Raw genomic sequence first — 20,933 nt, forward strand, 5'->3', positions numbered from 1 at the left:
TGCTTAAGTAAACATAAACAGATCGGTTGTACAAATACTAGTGAACTATACCTACTTACACCTAATTTTGATAGTCAAGTATGTGTATTTGTGTACCTAATATCAAATAAATAGTAACAAATTCTGTATGATTTAGTTCAAACTGAACGTATCTATTTAAGATTTTCTAAGTAGATGGTTTCAGTGAATGAGGCTAAATAATAGGGATGATGTCAATTTTTTTTTTGCAGTGTCCGTCTTGTAATTTTTGTATAATAATGGATACGTATTTTTTTATTTGTCCCGCAATCATAAATTGACCAAATTACAGTGAATGAAACTTACGCGTGACGTCACGGTTGAGTATAAATTTTAGTCTATCGTTACGTCACAAGCCCTCTCCTAAACTTTAAAGCAGTTAATCTTTGTCAATTCTAGTTTTTCTGAAAAAGGAAAAATACGCGTCTCATACTTTTCAATTATCTAACTGAGGGACTAATGAGATTTTTTCTTTTTATACCCAGTCATCATTCCTATTACCCCACTATAGGAGAATTTTCGCAACATACGAATCGCTGTTAATACCTCGTTTGCACAACGATTTTATTCTTATCGAGGTGGTGTGTTTTTCAATATATTAAATAAAATACTTTTCTTATCCAACTGTAATAAAACTGAATGTAACTAAAAGTTAAGGATTGATTGCAAAATCTTATTCTGAAACAGAAACGTTCTTTGATGTAGTAAAGATATAACATTTACTTTAGCACTATTTTATTTTATTTTTATATCTTAGTAAGTTTAGTAAATTAAAGTTTTAAGAATGCTTTTTTTTTATATTTTGGTGCTGTTTTTAGTTTTTTGACCACTTTATAGTTACATTAAGTTTAAGAAATAAAATGAAGTTGTAACTTATTTTTACTATGGTGCTGTTGTGTAGAAAAAAACCATTACAAAATTTTTCATAGTATTTACTCAATTTACTGTAAAATAAAATCGATAAATCGCCTTACTGAACCTGTGATATACAGTAATCAATTTTTCTTACTAAATATTCTATCTAAAATGTTTTAACTAAAATATATTTCTGTAATAAAGTTGATTTGAAAGAAAAAAGGATTGTTTTTCTAATTTACCAGACATAGCGTCGAGCGAGCGAGCGAGTATTTTCAAGAGCAGGAATATACTACAGCAAATTCAAGCACTAAAGTGCTAATAAAACAGAGATTATTTAGAATCTATTTATTACTAAGCTGTCTTTTTCTTATTTTTTAACTTATTCTTCTTCAACTCCGCTTTATTCTTCTGTCTCTTATCTTTCATGAATGTCCTGTACTCTGTCCTTCTCTTTTCATCAACAATTTCCTTGTATTTCTTCTTGTTGTACTTCTGGAACTGGGCATCTGCTAGAAGCTCGTCAACCATTGTTCGCTTTCTCTGTTTTTTAGTTAGTCTCTCATTGACATGGTCTAGTGGAGAATCCATAATGCGGCCAACCTGTAACAACATAGAGTTTACAGTATTTTTTTAGAAAGTAGGTTTCTTTGGAAGAAGTTTGAATATAAACAAAATAATAAACTCTACATTCAGGATATGACCGACTCTTGGAATGAAATAAACAAAACGTCATACTACAATAAAACTTGCAACTATTTATCATAACAGTTGTAGAAATTACTGGGCACCAGTCAAATTTTTTTTTTGGCCTGTTATACACTGAAAAACAATTGAACTTGGCTCTCAATCTGTGATTTTGCACATTAGTAGTAAATTAATACAATTATGTGTGTCAAAATTATTTTTTAACCTTCATTAATTGCTAAGTCTCATTCAGTAGGCATTCTACCACTAAGTAGTCTTATACTATAATCACTCTTGGTGATAAGACCACCCATTGTGGCACCATGCAACTATTTATTTATATCCAATCCTGTAGTTCTGTGGTGTGCAATAAAGAATATTCTATTGAATTATCTATCTATAATGTCAAAACAAAGTCCACATACCTGGAAGTACTTAGGTAGAACTTCCATATCATTTTTCTTGTAGAAGTGCTTGGGGTCAAGCGCTGACCTCATCTTTAGCACATTCAGGTCATTCTTCAGCTCCTCCGTGATCTCTGGTGCGGGCAAGTTGAACCAACCAGGACCCTTGGTCTTCTCTCGTTCTTTCTGAAATTTTCAAAATTCACAATGTTTATAGTTAGTTTCTTAGATGAAGAACGTAAATTGAATATTAACGGTTTATAATGTTAGTAAATAAAAAGCTTCGCTGCAGCATAAAAGTCATAGAAAGTCTAGCAGTGGAAACAATTTAAAGAAATCTATGAATTGGCATTCTTATATTTTATTAGAATAAATTTACTTAACTGCAATCTTACAGTAATTAATTGTTTTGATATTTTAACAGTTACTTACCCTTCTGATAGCCTTCAACTTTTTCTTGCTAACATCATAACTAGGCAGTTTATGCTCTTTCTCTATTCCTGGCTTCAAAACACAATTTTTCATCTCTTTCTCAACATCTACAGCTCCTAGATTTGATTTCAATTTACCAGTCTCTAAATCTAGCTGCTCAAAATGAAATAATCTTTTTTTATGTTCTTTTTTCACGAGGAAGTTCTGTTTCCATCCCATTTCTTGGAAAAAGTTATCAAAGAGGTTGTTTATTTTTAAATTCTTTAGTTTGTTTTGAACTTCTTCTTCTGCAGCCACTTGAGCGTCTAGGTTTTCTTTAGTTTTGTTGAGTAATTCTAAAACAGCTGTGTTTCTATCTTCTTTATCTGAAAATAATGGTAGGAACTTTTATTTTTGTGTCTGACTTTAAAAAGTAACGAGTTTTGAGATTATAGAATTAAACCATGGAACTATCAAGGTGGGGTTAGAACTGGTATGTAAATAATATAATATATGTAAATGGTATATTAATAACAAAATATAAAACTAACCTATGAAAAATGGTTTCTCATCTTCTTCAATTAATTCCGCCTTCACTTGGAGATCATCATCTCCAACAGTATCTACAATGAAATCCATCTTGATAATAATAATATTTGCTAGGATATGAACATTAAAATAGAAATTAAAAAACACGATTCGAAGTAAACACTCCGCTAAACGTGCTTTTGACGTATGTATTCGTGAACGAAATGTCAAAATTGACAATGCAATTGACATTAAAAATATTTCGTCTAGAAAGTGAAACTACTAATGGTTTAAAAAGATATAAAGAAAAATTACTCAACTTCTGTTAAAATGCCATATTCTTTCTCTCTACAAACATGTACTAAAAGCTTTTTGTTATTATTGCAAAAAGAACAAATTATTAGTACACCTGGTAGGTACTCTTAGTTTAGTTTTTATTCAGTTAGTTGTTAGTTCTCAATAAGCCTCAATCAATACTTTACGATTTTTATCATTTCTATATCCTAGAGATAACATAAGATATTATAAAAATAGCCCAAAACAAAGCGTAAACAAATTTTAAAATATCCGCTCTCTTCGTCCGTCACTTTTTCTTTTAAAAATTAATTATTCAAGGTCTCCGTTGAAGGGTCTCTGTTGAGGGTGTGTTGGAGAGTCGTTATACCCGCGGAAGCGGCCACAAGGACTCTCATCACAAGATATGATCTGTGTTGAGTTGCCACGTGGGTAATGTGGCCTTCGTAAACTTTTTGGAAGGTTCAATATTAGGTACTTGGTTAACAATTCTTTCTCTGTCTAACTGTGCAATGTGTAAATATGCACAGAATATAAATGGAATAGTTTTCATAACTATTTGATAACGGTTTACGCACGCGTTTATGGGGATCGCCCGACTAGTTTAGGACGACCGAAGTCCATTATCGTAGCGAAGGGTGCGGTACGGCTAAGCGAAGTTTTACAAAACGAAAAAACATTATTCCTTTATTGCCTTTAATTGTTTCTTTTACAATAATATTTATACGTATACTGTGAAATTTATGCAGGTAGGTAGGTACTATGTTGTTTCTCAAAATATTCTGCATGAGTTTAACGAACGAAAAATCACGGTGAAATTGGAACAAAGTCTTAGAACCTTGGAAACTGGGTTTGCTCAAGTCAACACCCTTCCATCAAAGTTGATATGAATTGTGCCTATTTACCACACAGTAAACAGCTTACGTTCAGAGGCATACTACTTACTCTATAATTTTGCGTGTGAGAAAAGGCCACTGCTCTACAGCTTGTAGCGTTGTCTCGCTTACATGACAACAACAGTACTGCTTTCAGATGCGATGGTAGGCCTCTCAGCATTTGCGATATGAGAAGTCATAACTCGTATAAATTCCGCCCATTTACATGCTATAAAAGGGGAGCTTTATACATACATACACAATAACGTTATAATTCAAAACTTGAGGCTGTTATTTGAAAATATAACTGTACGTGATATGAGTCCCGTCGGTTTATTTAGCTTAGTACTGTGAGCAACATGTTAATCAATGGAATGTTGATTTCGAAGTAATACTGTGCTTTTATGTAGGTATAGAGGTTCTGAGTATAGGAATAATGTCATTGTATTATATCAACAAAAAAAGAACTGTTTGTGATGCGTGTGATGCAATGAAAATTAAAGAAAAATGTCGCACTGAAAAGTGCAGTGCGTCAGGCTTCAATAGCTCCAAAGGTGGTATCTATACCTACTTTCTAAGGTAAAACCGACGAAAAAATTGTATTGGTTACTTTTTTGGAAGCTAACTAAATGCTTGTAGCTAGTAATTGTGAACTTAGACATGTATGAATTCTTAACATCGGTAAAATATCAAAATAAAATAGGTACAAATAAGTATAAAGCAATAAGTAAATCTGTAGCAGACACTCCTAGATTTTCGCTACAACGACTGTATTTGCTGTAGAAATGGCGTTGCATTCTCAGCTATTCTGTACGGAGCTGAGATTCCCTAGAGTGTCGTAAGTGAGGACTTACACCAGATTAGAGCATATAAGAGCTTCCACGATAGCCACTTGTGTATTAACAGCCTTATACCTATTTCTTAGCTCAGCATCATGTCTTAAGCAAGTATACGTTTTCAGTAATATTCTTGAGCAATTCACTTCACTGTCACTTTTCGTGATTGTCGCCATTTTTAGCTAGTAGGTACACTAGGTACTCACATATTAAAGTTGTTACGGATACAATAATGATAAAAGGTCGTGAATTCATGTAATTTTCTTTTATTAGCAGCAACGGTCATAAAGGTTACCACACCAAATCCAGTGTACGGGATGTGTCACGGGTTGGAAGTTTCGAACCGAGCATGGAACAAGCATTGTGTTGTGTTGTGTGTTTTTCAAACGTTTTCCCGAGTCTGAGTGTATTTGTACATGTGACTTCAATGTTTGAATCCTCGAGTCTATATAACGTACTGTGAAACTTAATTTAAATTATTTTAAGTGTGTTAAATTCGCTTACATAATTATGAGTAGGATGAGTAGGTACCTATTTTCGAACATATGTTTTTGTCTGGTTGCCGCCAATAATCATTTTCATTATAAATTATTTTCCTATCCAAATCCTACACTCCAGGAATTTAATAAATAAACTTTAATGCTAACTTATGAACATGAGAGTTTATAACTGAAAGGCCAGTTCAGGTAAAGGCCGAAAGGTTAGGATCCGAACTTTGTATGCTCATTTATACATCCAGGAAACAAATGCCGGCACGTGTAGCTATTTGTTGAAAATGAGGCGTTTGTGGAACGTGGAATGTGTCTACGTTAACTGGTCTGACCTACCATCATCTCTGAAAGTAATATTCTTGTGACTGTGGAGGAGGGATAGCGGTCTATGCCGTGTATTGTGCTATCACGCTTCCACGACCATGGTAATATTAGTTTCAGTGTGGTGGTAGACCTCCGCTACGTTTTTCTATTTTTAAGAATTTTCTTACGTTTTTATACAATCACTTGTGTTTGTCGTTCCGGTTGGATTTTTGCAACTCAATTTTGAGGCACTTCCCGGTAAGCTAGCAGGCTGGAATTTTCAGGCTAGCTACAAACCCAACGACAATGAAATTTATAGCTATAAAAATCGCTGGACCGATTTTGATTAAATTTTTATGGAGTGTCATTTAAAAACGCGGGGTATTATATTTATTTTAAACTATTAATTATTTTAATTGAAATGAAACGAAATAGTAATTTCGTTTAAAGTTTCATAAAATACAAGTATTTCCCATAATTATATCTTTGCATCTTCATAAATACATCAAAGTTATCAAATATCTCTCAAAAACCCGTTTACTAATTCTACAATGAGTCAGGAGGCCGTCCACCACCTCTTAAACTTAAACTGCTTCAGTAGAAGAAGCGGGACAGCGCGCTACAAAGCGTAGAGCGCCATCTTCCTCCCACATTAATAAAAACTTTACTTGAAGAGTTCGTGGTAGGCGGTGAAGGTGGCTTTCATAATAACATTACAGCTAACTGGTTTATTGAGGGGAACAAATACTCGGTTGATGTTTGCTTAACTAATAGTTCGTTGCTGCTCGGGATTCATGGCAAATTCCTATTAAGTATTTAGTCAGTTCAACTTCTGGGTATTTCGTCAAAGGATGTCGAAGGTTCAAGGTTTTGTCCTGTATTATTTTTAATTCTGATATAAGAAGTTAAGATGATGTGGAGAGATTTTTTTGTCCGTAAATTCCCCTAATATTAACAAGCAATCGTAATTTGTGCAAAACACAGTGCATATATTTTGCAGGATTCGAACTATCAGTTGTAAACATTTGTAACTTTTATCTAGTAGTAACACATACACATGGAAAGTTATATCAAAATTTCAGCATACCGTAAATTACCTAATAAGGTTTCATATTTTCTTTTTATTTCATCGGGAGTGCTGGGCCCCTAGTCATAGTGGTGGACCCCTGGTCATCGTGGGACTCTATTCACTGGCCTAAGGTGCGGATGGATAATACGGCACTGCCCTTAGAGTTCAGAACTCCAAAAATGCAAATATTTCAACAAAATAGTTCAACCATTTCAGAGAATATAAAGGAAAACAAACTTTCAATTGTTTTCTAGAAATGGTTGTGATATAATAATTGCTGTCTTCGATGGCGAACCTACGTATTCTATGAAGCGTAAGTAAATTATTCCCTGAAGACGGTATTAAATGCTATAACCTATGCATGCAGGGAAGAACGCTTTGAACGAATGAAATTTTCTTGGAAAACACAGATATTAGCCAATATATAATGGAAAAACTATGAAATGTTAAAGGTGAAATGAACACGGTTTGATCTTAGCTATCATCATCATCATCCACAGCCTTTATCCTCCCACTGCTGGGCATAGGCCCCCCTTTTCTCGTGCCAATTTCCACGGTCCTGTGCCAGCCTCATCCCGACTCGACCCGAGACTTTTATTATGTCCTCGACCCATCTTGCTCTCGGACGACCGATGCTTCTTTTGCCTATCATGACAATTGGTTTGAATCTGAAGTTCTAACACCACCTACTCATCTCTTAAAGAAAGATTTTATTTTCTTCCAAGTGTACTATTACATTGTAATTAAAATTTCGCTAATATTAATCATTCTTATCAGTATCGATTTAAGTCTAAAGTTTTCGAAATGTCTGTATTTTTTGTTTGTTATCACAGAACTTCGTATTGGATGAACCGACTTTATTGATTATCTGTTTATTCATCCCATAAAGTCATTTCATTTGAAGTCGGTTGTATACTTTTTTTGTTTAAAAAATGTTATTATTTTCAAACATTTCCTTCTTTTCAAACATCGATCACAGTCCTATATCAACTCAAGCTCAACCAATCATCCAAAACATTTTTCCATCTTCCTTGTCAACACTTCCTCTGTATACCAACTCCTTAAATCCACAGATGGTCACCCTGACCTTGGCTTAGCATTGACCCAGTTCCAGATGCTGTGCGGAACGTGACGTATCTTCGCTGTAGTTTACCCGCAGGTAAACGGGAAACGGTAAAGTGGAATTACCACTTAAATGTGTTTATGTTATGATTGTAGCTAAAAAGATCTTGGAAATTCAATTTCGGTTGGGTTTTTGGGGGACAGTATTTATGAGTTTGAAGACTGTGTGTGTTTAGTCCTTGTGTACTTGTGGGCAGACGGTTTTATAAAAACCTTTTTTGTTCGGAACAAGTCAGATTCTTAAATGTTTTGCTTACTACACTTTACGTTTTTAAATAAATGAAAACCTAGAATCAACTCGAAGATGAAAGAACGAAGTCAGAACTCGTAATGGTTATTAAAATGACATCTTAACTTTTGTTTTGAATTCAATTGTAATGTTCTTATTAGTTGATTGACATTTTGCAATGTCTATTACAGTAAAGAAAACTTTGTTCTGTGATAAACGGAACAAAAATTGAGTGTGTTTATACATAGAATAAACTATATTTATTCCGTGTACACAAGATAAAGATTTCTTTATTGAACCTAACAGTTGTTGTGTGTGCTCTGCGTGTTATATTAAAATTAATCACCTTAACCAAAAATAAGGCTAGACACGCTGGGCGCATACGACCTGTTTTTTAAATAAAAATGGATCGTTTTTTCCTAGTTTTGGAACACGTGACAGTTTTATCAAGAGAGCGTATGTATGTGTTCTTTTGTGTATTTTTCGCAGGTTTAAGAGGGGATGGCGAGAACACAAGCTACATTAATACAGATTATATGGCAGCCGTCTGACGTTCAGACGTTGTACCGCGACGGAATTATGGGTTTTTAAAATGAGAAAATACTTTAAGGCTATTTATAGTAATGTCAAACTATAAGTACCTATAGGTATTTGTGTGCATTTCTGTCAGATTATATATATTTGTTTACATTTCTTATATACAGTACATGAGCAATGTCCGATGGCAAAGGCAATGCCTGAAGCGTTCTCTACCAGTCAACTATATGATGTAGAAATAGCAAGAATCAGGTGCCTGAAAATAATCGTAAAAGAATCGTAATAAAGTACACTACATTATCCAATTATACCTATTTATAAATACTGTAAATTATAATTTAACATATCATTATTCAGATACTAAGAAGAAGAATACTAATATATTAAATATATTAAATACACAATAGATATAAGAATTAGGAAGAGTATAGGAGGAAATTGTGAGACCAATACAGACAGCCTATTCCACGAATCGTCCTCTTCCACGTATACATTTGAGTGATGAAATAATCTCTTTAAATAAAGCCGAAACTTCTTGGTAAGACCTATTTACATTAATACAGTTATGATGTCTACCAGTTCGTTATTTCTTGTAATTCATCATGTTTAGTGCCGATTTTATTTGATAGTTCAAGGAAAAATGTGCTTCAAATTTAAGTCGCCTGTTTCATCTTATAGAAAATGTATCTTAATTCATTTTATATCGTAATAATTATTATTAATAGATACGTCTCCCACACTAAGGAATATAATCCTGTTCCTTGGGCTTTCAAAATCATTCATTATTTACTTAAAAACAGTTTACTCACGCGTTAAATACGCGGAATAGCCAGACTTAGTTTCGGATTCAACCGGACTTCTTTTATGAGCTGATGCGGAGGTTGGGCGGTGGGGCTTATTGCAATCAAAAGCACCGAATATATTTAAAAGGTATCAAATTATCAATATGTCGTGGTCGCCACAAATTAAATGAAATGAGATACACTTCTGCAGGTAAATTAAACGTCACGTTCAGGTGCTCATAACAACAGACAATCAATTGATATCCCATCCTCAGTTCAGTGCCATCAAAGTTTGTTATTAAACTAGGAGTAGGTAGTTGATATATCGGTCCACACGGCTACTGTTTGATCTGAAGCAAGTGTGTTACCCCTTATCAATCATCGGGAGAGCAAATATCGGACGTTCATCGCAGATTCTCTGATGGATTGGCTGTTGAGAGATTGTTTTAATTGGTGCTGAGATTTCTGGGAAACTATCTCGTAGGTGAATTTCGTGTGAAATTTTCTCCTCTTACATAAATATGGGGCTAATCTGGTGTTACGGATGCACCGTGTTGTTATACCTTTTCCCCGGGTGGGGAATCCTCACCTGACTCCTCGACTCCTAGCGGTTTGTGTTGAGCGAAAGGTGTCAGACTTTCACTGACTAAAACCCACCCTTGTTCATTCTTTTGACATTAGTGTACCGGGGCCATGGTAACCCTTTCGGACAATCCCGCTGGCCCGGCAACCCGAATGGAGTCCACACAGTTTGATGAAATATCTTTGAGGCGCGCGTTCAATAAGAACGCCCCGTCCGGCACGGGCTTGGTCCTGATCGGACGGTAAGTCAGTACCCAAGCAGGTAGGGTCCTACAGTGGCCGGGATTCTTTGCGTGCCTCCCGTTTCGGTTGGGCCGCGAAGCATGTTGCGATAAATATAATCTAGATTTTATATTTAAATCTAAACCAGTGTATTTCTTTTGTTTAGGTACCATAGTCCTTGTATCATAATGCTTTGGAGAAGTTCAGTATGACTCTACCTAAAAAAAAGTGATGTTAAGATAGTAGCTAATAAACCCTCCTCTTTAGCCAAAATATTCATACAGCGATAGCGATAGCATTATCAGCGAAATAACAAAATACCAATAAAATTATTAAATGGAAAATAATTGGATTCACAGTCGAGTGATTTTCAATATTACACGCTAATTGAAATTGATTGAAGTGAACTTATTGTAATAATATGTCAATATTGTTGCGCCAAAATTAATTTTTATAGTATTTACTGCAAATAAAATTTTTATTAGTCATCCTCTATAATATTTTTATTCTTCATTTTAAAAAATGATTTTTCGACGTCTTGAGTATTCACGTCAAAGTTTACAACGCAATTGTCTGTGAGATTTTCTTAGAAAACTTCGTGAGTCACTTGTGTATAATGACGGGGTACATTGTTGCTATTCTAAAGCTTATTAGCTTATTAGTTTGTACCTACAATAATTCATTGTCATGAACAGTTGCGGAAATATCTTTTTTTTCGCAATATTTTGCAAATACTTTTTAATTTATCTTAATGGTAATTAGGGTGAAATATTATGTTTCGATCATAAAGATATGTATATAGAGCAAAGTATGTTTCTAATATAGATCCTTTCAAAATGAAATCCCCTTGCTTCCTCTATCGGAAGAGAACTCCTGTATTCATTTTCCTTATTATTCATTCGCTTGCACATTGAAGCTACATTCTAAACAGGGTATTAATAATCTCCGAGTAGCCATATTGGAAAAGTAAGAGAGGCGTGTAGTTCGCAAAGTCCGCGATGCGATGGAAACTTAAACTTTTAATTGCTGTTTGCTTGCTCTTTACATATTATAGTTATGTTTTTGTTGTCTGTTCGTGTATTAATTTGTCTTAAGGACTTGAGAGCTTTGATAAATTGCGCATTATGTCTGGTTGGCGAAGGTTAGTGAACTTTCAGGCAGTTGGGGAATGGCGTGTATTATGTTATACACATGTGCTGCCGACGTTTGTTTCAAGGATGAGTTTAAGGTGTCCACGTGATTTATTTTTGTCTGGAGTGCTACCGGCAAGTTTTAAAGTGTTATTATTTCAGGTGAAGGAAAGATATACAGCTCTAAGTCGTGTATTGCCCTGTCACGCTTCCACATCCACAACCATGGTAATATTACTGTTTGACGTGGTGGTGGACCCTCAGATATTCCCATATTTCTAAACACGCGATTTTAAACCTTAGAGTGACAATACTTAGTCAATATAGAATTATGCCTGAGAGTTACAAATCAGTATTCAAGTTTTTTTTACTTCAGTAGTTAAAATGAAAAGTATATATTATGTTTACTTGTATTATTTTATTCTCCGGTGAGTTTTTCTAAGCCTGCGCTGAGACTAAAATCTTTTAAATTTTTCTTTCTTTAACAAGATTTTTTTCTTATGTAGGATTCCGTGCCTAAAGGCTATATTTCATGATGGCTGATAGCAAGATAATTAAAATGTTTACAAATGAAGTGACAACAACAAATAATACAAAATCATTTTTTTATATCCTATTCCACTCCAGTCCACTCGTTATTGACAGTTGTTATTCCTATACCATATCACCAAAGATTCCCGTTTGATTGCCTACAATTACCTCTCCTAGTTATTGCCTCTCTATCCCAAACATTCCTGTGTTTATTTATCTTGAGCAAACAACATACAATAACATTTATCCTTCACAAAGGTCAGTGTTTCGCAATCATATTGTTTGACAACCTATGAACAAGGTTAATAACTAGCCTCTGTACACCCCGAGGGGATGTGTGCTCTTGTTAATACTGTATTGATAAGCCTGGGGTTATAGTCCAATGCTGGACAAAAGAGAAAAACGAATAGTGTAATAATGAAGGCAAAAAGTGACAAAGTATTTCATAATTGATGAAGTTGAAGCATCCATCCTTACTAATATTATAAATGTGAAAGTGTGGATATTTGGATGTTTGTTACTCAATCACGCAAAAACGGCTGAACGGATTTGCATGAAATTTGGCATGCATATAGCCATTGACGCGGAGAAGAACATAGGCTACCTGTTATCCCGATTTTTGAAATAGTTTCCCATAAATTGTACTACTAGTTCTGATAAGTTTTATCTTTACAGTATAAAATAGATTTGCCGCTATTTTGGGCTATTCATGTCTGTTCTTCTATAGAGTAGCAGTGATGCGGGAGAAGTAGCACGGCGGTTTAGGTTCAGAAACTAAGAGTCTCACACCAACGTCTTCTTTTTCTGAGGAGGTGGGTGTCATAAGCAATCCACCATCTAACCACAAAAAAAGATTTAAAGTTCTGAAAAATACCTCTGCTTATTGGACCCTTGTCTCCATGTTAAAAAATAATCCAAACTCAATAATTTTATCAAATTAGTGTATTGTCATCGATCCTCAATAAATCTACAAAGTTTGAACGAAATCTGGCCGTTTAAATTGGTTCAAAATCGCGCCCAAAGAAGTCGGTTACGAACATACAAACAAACATACAGGTGAAGCTAATAAAAAGCGTGTAAAAACCGGATTTATTCTCTTGAAGTGATCTCGAATATAAACATATTGTTTGTTGATATTCATGTTTAAAGATGTGGTAGAGTCGTAAGATGGGACAACCATTAATCATCATACTTGCTAAGTGAACAGGCGTGGTGATTAATGACTCCCGCCTCTCCCGTATTTGGGGTTTTCAAATTAAAACTTTACAGGTCCAAGTATCCTGCCCATGAAGCGATGTTTTCTTCTACCGATCAGAGTTGTGTTAAGAAAGTACCTATCGATACAGTACACGGTAGTACCGTCATTGAAAAAAGTCCAGTTAACACAATTAGCTCCTCTAGCCAAGTAACATTTCTAAAATGGTTAAATGTCAAGAAATAAGCTGAAATATTAAGACACATTTTTTTTAATGAGTGACATGTCAATTGTTTTCGGCCTATCATCTTCGTGCATTAGAGTGTGATTGAGGTCACCACAGATATATATTTTTTTAAATACGAATCTGCTGAAATATGTAGTCAAATTCATACTTCAAACCACTGTGCTATCAAGACATTATATTAATTAGTTCATTGCCAGTTTCCTACGTCTATTGTTTCACAGAAACACTAAGTTTAAAGACAACAACTACTTTAGTACTTGGTTTAAGTTTCTTGTTGAAAGTTTCGAGTCACAAAGCTGTAATTGTCAAACAATTGTTTGTTAAATAGAAATTTTCTGCTATTCAAATATTGTTTTATTATTTGTTAAGTTATAAAAAAATATTTGGACGGAATAGTAATTACTTATTTAAGGACATTTATATAAATTACGTTTTAAATATAAAACTCAAACCCCGGACATTTAAAACGTAATTTATATAAATGCGTTTGAGTTTTATATTTGGTGTTTAGGACTGATCAACTAATTTTCTATTTTTTGTAACTTATCCTCAACAGTGACAAAAAAGGAAAGGAACTGATATCATTACATTTCCCAGGAAAAAAGATAAAACATTGCAGACAATTTCTTGTTTTTGTCCGAAAATTGCATCGATCCAAAGCAGAAGTCTAAAACAGTGACACATACGCATTAAATTTTCCAGGAAACAAGATAAAATACTGCAGAAAAGTTAGGTTTTCGACCGAAAATCGCATCGATCAAAAGCAACAGTCCATAATCAGACTTTGACTATGCAAATACGTTAAATATCGGAGTTTTATAATAGGTTCTCTATTATAAAACTCCATTTTCAAGTCCGGAAAACTGCATAAAGTTAGTAAAGTCCACTAGACTTGCGTATCTTGGGATTTCGAAGCCGTATAGCTGGGATTGGAACGTCTTAGCTGAGATTGACTGTCTTTGCAGTTTTCGTAGTGCCCCTGTAAGAAGACTTCTACCAAGCAATCCATAATTCTGTCGCTTCTCCCTGTTAGAGCGAGATAAAATTATACGTGCCTGGTGTGTGGGAGAGAGAAGGTGTTCTTTTATGTTTAAGTAATGTTTGGAAAAGTTAAAATTCTCGTACTGTTTTAGAAGTTTTTAAAACAGGGTGTTTGCGGACTAACTCACTAACACTCTGGTAGTAGTATTGCTTCGTAGTTCGAACAGTGAAAAAAAAGTGTGTCTTTCGAAATGTGCTATTTAGTGGCTTATTTTGATTTAGTTTTTTGATTTAAGTCTTCTAATATTATAACGCATAAGTTTGTTACTATGGATGTTTGTTTCTCTTCCACTCAACCAGCTTTAAACGAATTTGGACGACATTTGTTATTCATCCTTTTAACACATAAGATAGTTTCATCAAGATTTTATATTTTATGTGTGATCATTTACAAAATACAGCAGTTGTACTAAAATACTTATTACACAGTTTTCTCCTCTCCTCTAACTTAACTACTGAAAGTTATACATAACACTGAAATGAAACTAACAAACTCCGATGTAAGAAGTTTTCTCACTAAAATATTTCAAGTATAACGTTTTAAGTTTCAAAATGACATGTAAAAGTACTGAAATACTTGAATTTTGTGACGAACCCAGTTTGGCAAGTTCCACAATTTAAGGAAATTCTTGTAAGGTTCGTTTGTCGTTATAACCATAGCTGGTATGTTACTTTATTTAATCGGTACTTCTGTACTAATATCTGTATCTGTACTCTGTACTTAATATATAAAGCTGAAGAGTTTGTTTGATTGTTTGTTTGTTTGAACGCGCTAATCTCAGGAACTACTGGTCCGAATTGAAAAATAATTTTTGTGTTGAATAGACCATTCATCGAGGAAGGCTTTAGGCTATAAACCATCACGCTGCGACTAATAGGAGCGAAGATACAATGAAAAATGTGAAAAAAAAACAGGGCAGGGATCAATCATAACTTATATCTTCTACCCACGGGGACGAAATCGCGAGCAACAGCTAGTTAGGCAATAAGCTGCATTCCATTAAGACAGCTTCGGCACCTAGACCTATACCTATCTTACCTTTTTTAAGCCGGTTTGATCTGACATCTACCTACAAAATTTTTAATTCCTTATTTTTACTCCACAGTGTACATATGTCTTGCAAATTACATGCGGCCCAATCCTGGAACGGCACTAACACCACAAGAGTTACTCACAACTATGTAGTAATTATTTATTTACAAAATGAAATCTTGCCTAATAATTCTTGTTAAAACATGATTCTAACTTGAATTGACTATAAGAAGCTGTAAAACGCGTTCAATTACAAAAAAAATAATTAGTTTTATAAATTTGGTTAAAGTAATTTTAGACATTGAACATAAATTAATCAACGTTTTTTAAGCTTAATTACATTTAGTTTTAAGCATGAATCATTTCATTCAATTCTTTCAAGTTAAATATTTCTTAATTTAAATAAAACTAAACCGCACTAATAAATTTAATTATTATGCTGCGGGGAGTTTCCAAAGATTCAAGTCAAATTTACAAAGACATCCCTCAATACAAGACTTTGAGGATCACATAAATGCTATTCTTACGCAGGGATAGAACCCGCGACACGTCGCGCACAGTAGGTTTGGCATGATGTACTCAACCGCTCGACCATTCGTAGGTACTGTCAAAACTAACTTACTAAAAATAATATCAACTTGATACTTGTATGGACAAGGATTCTGACATTGCAGTATATGTGATAACCTAGTACCAAGCGCAGTAAAAGCTAGACTTTAACGGTGTCTTAGTTCTCTAAGCAGGTCGTTCTTGGACTACGAGAGAGAAAGGGACGGCGCATAATCTGTAGTAGCATCTCACGATTTTGTTTTTTTTTGTCTATAAAGGTTTTAGCATTTGAATATTTATATTGTTCTCTTACGTTCCGAGGATTTGTTGTTTAAGCTCAGTATTAACGCTTCAGATAGTTTCTATTTTATTTGTTAAACATGATGTTAATTCAATGTATAATGAATGAGGGATTCTTATGTAGTTCGGACTTTACAACGTGTAACAAAAAGACTTGAAATAAAAATCATATATTGTTTCTGTTAACAATGTTTATTGAAGATATAACTTACTGTAATAAGACCACTTTTGAAGAATGATTACGGAATGAGAACTCTTAGGTAATTTTACAGTGGCTTGGTGACCACCACGTTCCACCGTTGGGCAACAGCTCAAAAGATTTTTACCAAATATGTCTAAGAACACTTGCACATGATTCACCTTTAATACAAAACAAACTAAATTAAAATCGCTCAATCCGTTCATGAGCTATGATCGCACAGAGAGACAGACACGTCAAACTTATAACACCCCTCTTTTTGCGTCGAAGGTGTAATGAATATCTATTTATTTACAGTAAGAGGTCAATTTTAGGACATAATTAGCGGTCATATCATCATCATCCTATCAGCCCATATTCATCCACTGCTGGACATAGACCTCCCAAATGCACGCCATCGAGATCTATCTCCGGCTGCTCGCATCTCACAAAATCATTATTTAAAGAAGTAGTTTTCTATAGAGTTACTTAATAAGTAGCATCTACACCTATTTGCTAAGTCGCAGTGCCCCTAATCTTTCTAAATGGCGGATAAAACTGTGGAGTCCGCTTTCGTTGCAAGGTTGCCCTCAGTCCGGGGTCACTGAAACTGTTATGAGAAGCTCTCCGCTCGCAGTTCACCGATTGTCTTTTATTTCAATGCTTTTCTTGTAAGTTGGAGTTATCTTATGGACTATATATCTGTAGATTCTGTATTTGGATGTTTTAGTATTGGTTTTGTCAAACTGACATTATATCGCACAAATAAATTTGTCGGTTTCGAACTTATTTATTTACGAGTATCACTAATTAAAGTTGTAACAACAGTGCTTAACCTTGATGTTTCGTTTTAGGTCCAATCCTAGGATAGATTGGTTGTTGGCTTAATAAACTGTCTAGCTCTCCCGGTTCATGAGGAACAGCTTGGTGACTGACGGACATACTGACAGACAGCGGTGCTTCAGTAATAGGGTTCCGTTCTATCACACAACTGACAAATAATTTTACACAAACGTCTGTCTGATTCTAAAATGCTTTTACTAAAATGACATGAAAGAAACATCATCAAAAAACTATTCACTGAAAATATTCATCATGCAAATATAAGAACAACGACTATATTCTAGCTCCAACGAACCCTCACACTCAAGATTATACCAAGAAAATAGTATACAATCGACAAAAAAACTGGAAAAACCTGGAAATTACAAACCACCAGTAAAAGAGTCTTTGGACCCTTAAATATCTACTGTTACACTCGTATTTATCAGGGAAACCCGACTAGTTTCGGACCCAACCGGAGTCCTTAATCATGAGCAGACGCGGTGGGATCGCGAGTCGAACTCGACGACTCAGTTCGACTAACGGTCCCGCCGCGTCTAAAACCGTTACATAATTTAATAATGAATCAGTCTCACGATAGTTATTATAAAAAATACTGTTGATATGAAGGGAAACTAACTTTTCATCAAAGAACATTATCATAGATCTAATTTTCTATGCTTTTGGTGCTGATTGTATCTCAAAGGAACTTCTAGAATGTAAAAGGTTCACATCTTTGCATACTCCTTGAGAGATTGTATGACGTATATGTATGAACTTTGTACAACTATAATAATATATTTGAAAGAATGTTTGTTTCTAGAGTTCCGTATTTCAAGGGTTACCGATTCTCGGCTGTCTGTCGGTCTGTTCATCTGATTGTTCGTTCTTTTGTCAATTTGTTGTTATAATAAAAAATACAAAAAAAAAATGACGCTAATCGACCTTTGTTATGATTATAAATATGATGGTGGGTGACAAAAAAATTGAGAATAAAAACAAAAGAAAAATGGTCATATGACCATTTTGTTTATTGTAGCCAAACAAATAATAAAACTAAAGATTGAAGTTAAGCAACGGTTGTTCCGAACATGACCTTGTTGGTGATTTGATTATCATTAGACTATTTGTACGGAACCACCAGTTCGCAAGTCCGACTCGAACTTGACCGGATTTTTAATACTTTGAGAGCACTCGCGTACGAAGATTGTTTATGTAGAATGATTTTATAATGCAATTCGTTTTTAATTTAGTAGATTCGTAGATTGATGTAATATACACACATTCACATTTCTGAACGTACACTTTTCGAGAACAATTTAAAAACTTAATTTGGTTGATAGAAGAATGAAAAGATTTAATGTAATTGTGTATTACAAACATTGCTTGTACTATGTGGAAGCGAGGCGTTCGTTTTTGTTACATATTTAAATACTGCTCACCATCATCGGCCTAGCCTTTTCCCAACTATGTTGGGGTCGGCTACCAGTCCAACCGGTTTCAGCTAAGTACCAGTGTTTTACTAGGAGCGACTGCCTATCTGACCTCCTCAACCCAGTTACCTGGGCAACACGATACCCCTTGGTTAGACTGGCTGTCAAAATTTCTTCAGCTTCTGACTACCTGTAACGACTGTCAAAGATGTAGGAATAACAGCCGGGACCCACAATTTAACGTGCCTTCCGAAACACGGAGGAACTCGTTATGACAAAGATGGTCACCCATCTACAAACTAACCGTGTCAAGCATACCTTAACCTGTGATCGAATCACTTATGCGGTTATAGCATATATATTTAAATACTGCTCTGTTATCAATTTATATGATAATATACTCGTATGTATATCTTTAAGCCTTCCTTAATAACCAGGTTAGCTAACAATTTTTTTTTTGCAAATCGGACCCCTATTATCTGAAATTAACTCTTGTTCAAACAAAAATTATATTCATAATAAAATCGAAATTAAGTCTTAATAGGCTGTCACAAAAAATAAGACTGTCTTTCTCTTTAATTCAACTGCTTGAAAGTGAAAATTCTATTACATTTTCGATTGAATTTCAACAAAGTTTAGATACATTGATACCCTCACCGCAACAGAATGTCGCCGAACTCGAGACGTAAACACAGAATAAATATTTAATGAGATTTTGATTCGTTCGTAATGTAAATATGTATGTAAATAACGACGGTGAACGTTTCATAATAAACTGTTTCAGAAGGTGAAGTAAGGTGAAACAAGGAAACTATTTTTGGGATTTTCTATTTATCTGCCGGTACATGATTGTATGAGATAAATGCATGGTGAGAGGTGGGCCTTTGATGACTTTCAAAGTAGTTCAAATGCTGTTCCGGAAGGTAGATGCCATGGACAGCGCAGAGTGGAGAAAGAGTGGACTCAGCTCGGCTTTTCAATTTGGCTTTAGGGATGATAACTTGGTAAAAAAGAAAGTATCTTTTAGTCCGTCAGATAAACCAAAAATATTGCATACGATTCTTTGCCTTTATCTGCAACAAATGAAAAATAAACAAAGATTAATTGCTCTACAGTTAAGGAGACTGCCCATGACGTAGCCTTAACAGAATTTGTACACATTATGACGATGGCAGGAGAAAACAAAAGATTAGTTTTCATTATTATTCGTTAAAATACATGACGCACTCCGAAAAAATACAATTCTATTTTCCACACTCTTTCTTTAAAAAGTGGTAGTAATCCAATAGTTATTTATTCTCTCGCGACCCCGCCACCGCGTCAACTTACTACTAAGGACTTCAGTTGGGTCTGGTCAAGCCTAACCAGACGCCCAACCACCTCAGCTCATGATTCAATCAGAACTTCGGTAGTTCCGAAACTAGTCAAGCTATCCCTATGAAAATAGGGAAGATTTAGTTGCATTAATCATAATCTGTAAAATCGTCAATATACCCAAAATAATAGGAAACTTCACTTACATGTAAAAAAAAATTACTTTCATGAGTGAGCCTTCTCAAATTTCTCTATAGCCAAAATCTAAATTGTTGTTTACCAAAACGAGGAGGTAAGACAGGGCTTTACTCGCCACCGTGGATCCTGAGCGATGAGTGACGTAACGAGAGTCTTTTCAAAATTATTCATAAAGTAATCTCCTTGGATTACGGTACGGGGCTATGGTGGCGTATGGACAGAAAAACCAAAGGTAAGTAGCTCTGCATATTGTTTTTGTTAAGACGTGGAATTGAAGGAGGTGTTCTGTTATTTGCTTTAAACTTTTTTTTTGCTATGGCTGTTTTAGTTGTTGCGTGTTTTTTTTGTGAAATGAAGTGGTAATGGTGTTTAGTTGTTTTCTGTTTTGTTTTAATAAAAATGTTTTTTTGTTACTCTATTTTTTCTTTCGTATTAATGAAATGTATAAACCCAGAAAACATTAGGTTTTCTGAGCTACTTAATACCTAGCGAAACAATACTTTCTTATATTACCCAAAGACTGAGTATCAAGTGCATTTAAATTTCTGGTAAGGTCATGACTTTGATGGTTTGAACCAAATTTGTTTTTCCCAGCCTATTTCTTCGGAAACCTCAGTATTGCGAGTCATATTCGTACTTAATCTGCTTTTTTCCTATTAAACGTAAGTACGAAAATACTTTTGATTAGTATACAATTGATTTGCTGGCCATCAGACA

The 20,933-nt window shown here is 34.6% G+C and overlaps 1 protein-coding gene and 1 long non-coding RNA gene across 2 annotated transcripts; both read right to left on the minus strand.

The window, feature by feature from the left end:
* Positions 1–486: 486 nt before the first annotated feature.
* On the minus strand, positions 487–18,071 carry LOC113494543. Its single transcript, XR_003400657.1, has 3 exons — positions 18,060–18,071; positions 7,624–7,626; positions 487–770 (listed from the first exon to the last, which is right to left on the minus strand). It is a non-coding gene; the product is annotated as an uncharacterized LOC113494543 (long non-coding RNA).
* LOC113494537 (deoxynucleotidyltransferase terminal-interacting protein 2) lies at positions 1,207–3,128 on the minus strand. The gene is made up of 4 exons (XM_026872927.1): positions 2,927–3,128; positions 2,397–2,761; positions 1,986–2,150; positions 1,207–1,476 (listed from the first exon to the last, which is right to left on the minus strand). Exons 1-4 carry the CDS (start codon positions 3,012–3,014, stop codon positions 1,228–1,230), a joined length of 867 nt encoding a protein of 288 aa, XP_026728728.1. The 5' UTR covers positions 3,015–3,128; the 3' UTR covers positions 1,207–1,227.
* Positions 18,072–20,933: the final 2,862 nt, after the last annotated feature.

Source organism: Trichoplusia ni, chromosome 5, assembly GCF_003590095.1.
Source record: "Trichoplusia ni isolate ovarian cell line Hi5 chromosome 5, tn1, whole genome shotgun sequence".
NCBI lineage: Eukaryota > Metazoa > Arthropoda > Insecta > Lepidoptera > Noctuidae > Trichoplusia > Trichoplusia ni.

What these genes read in the sequence shown, in the direction of transcription:
- LOC113494537 (XM_026872927.1), bottom strand. Translation starts at nt 3,014, where the DNA reads ATGGATTTCATTGTAGATACTGTTGGAGATGATGATCTCCAAGTGAAG. An exon ending in TGAGAAACCATTTTTCATAG is followed by an intron (nt 2,762 to 2,926) that starts GTTAGTTTTATA and finishes CATTATTTTCAG; the next exon opens with ATAAAGAAGATAGAAACACA. An exon ending in TTCTACCTAAGTACTTCCAG is followed by an intron (nt 1,477 to 1,985) that starts GTATGTGGACTT and finishes ATGTTGTTACAG; the next exon opens with GTTGGCCGCATTATGGATTC.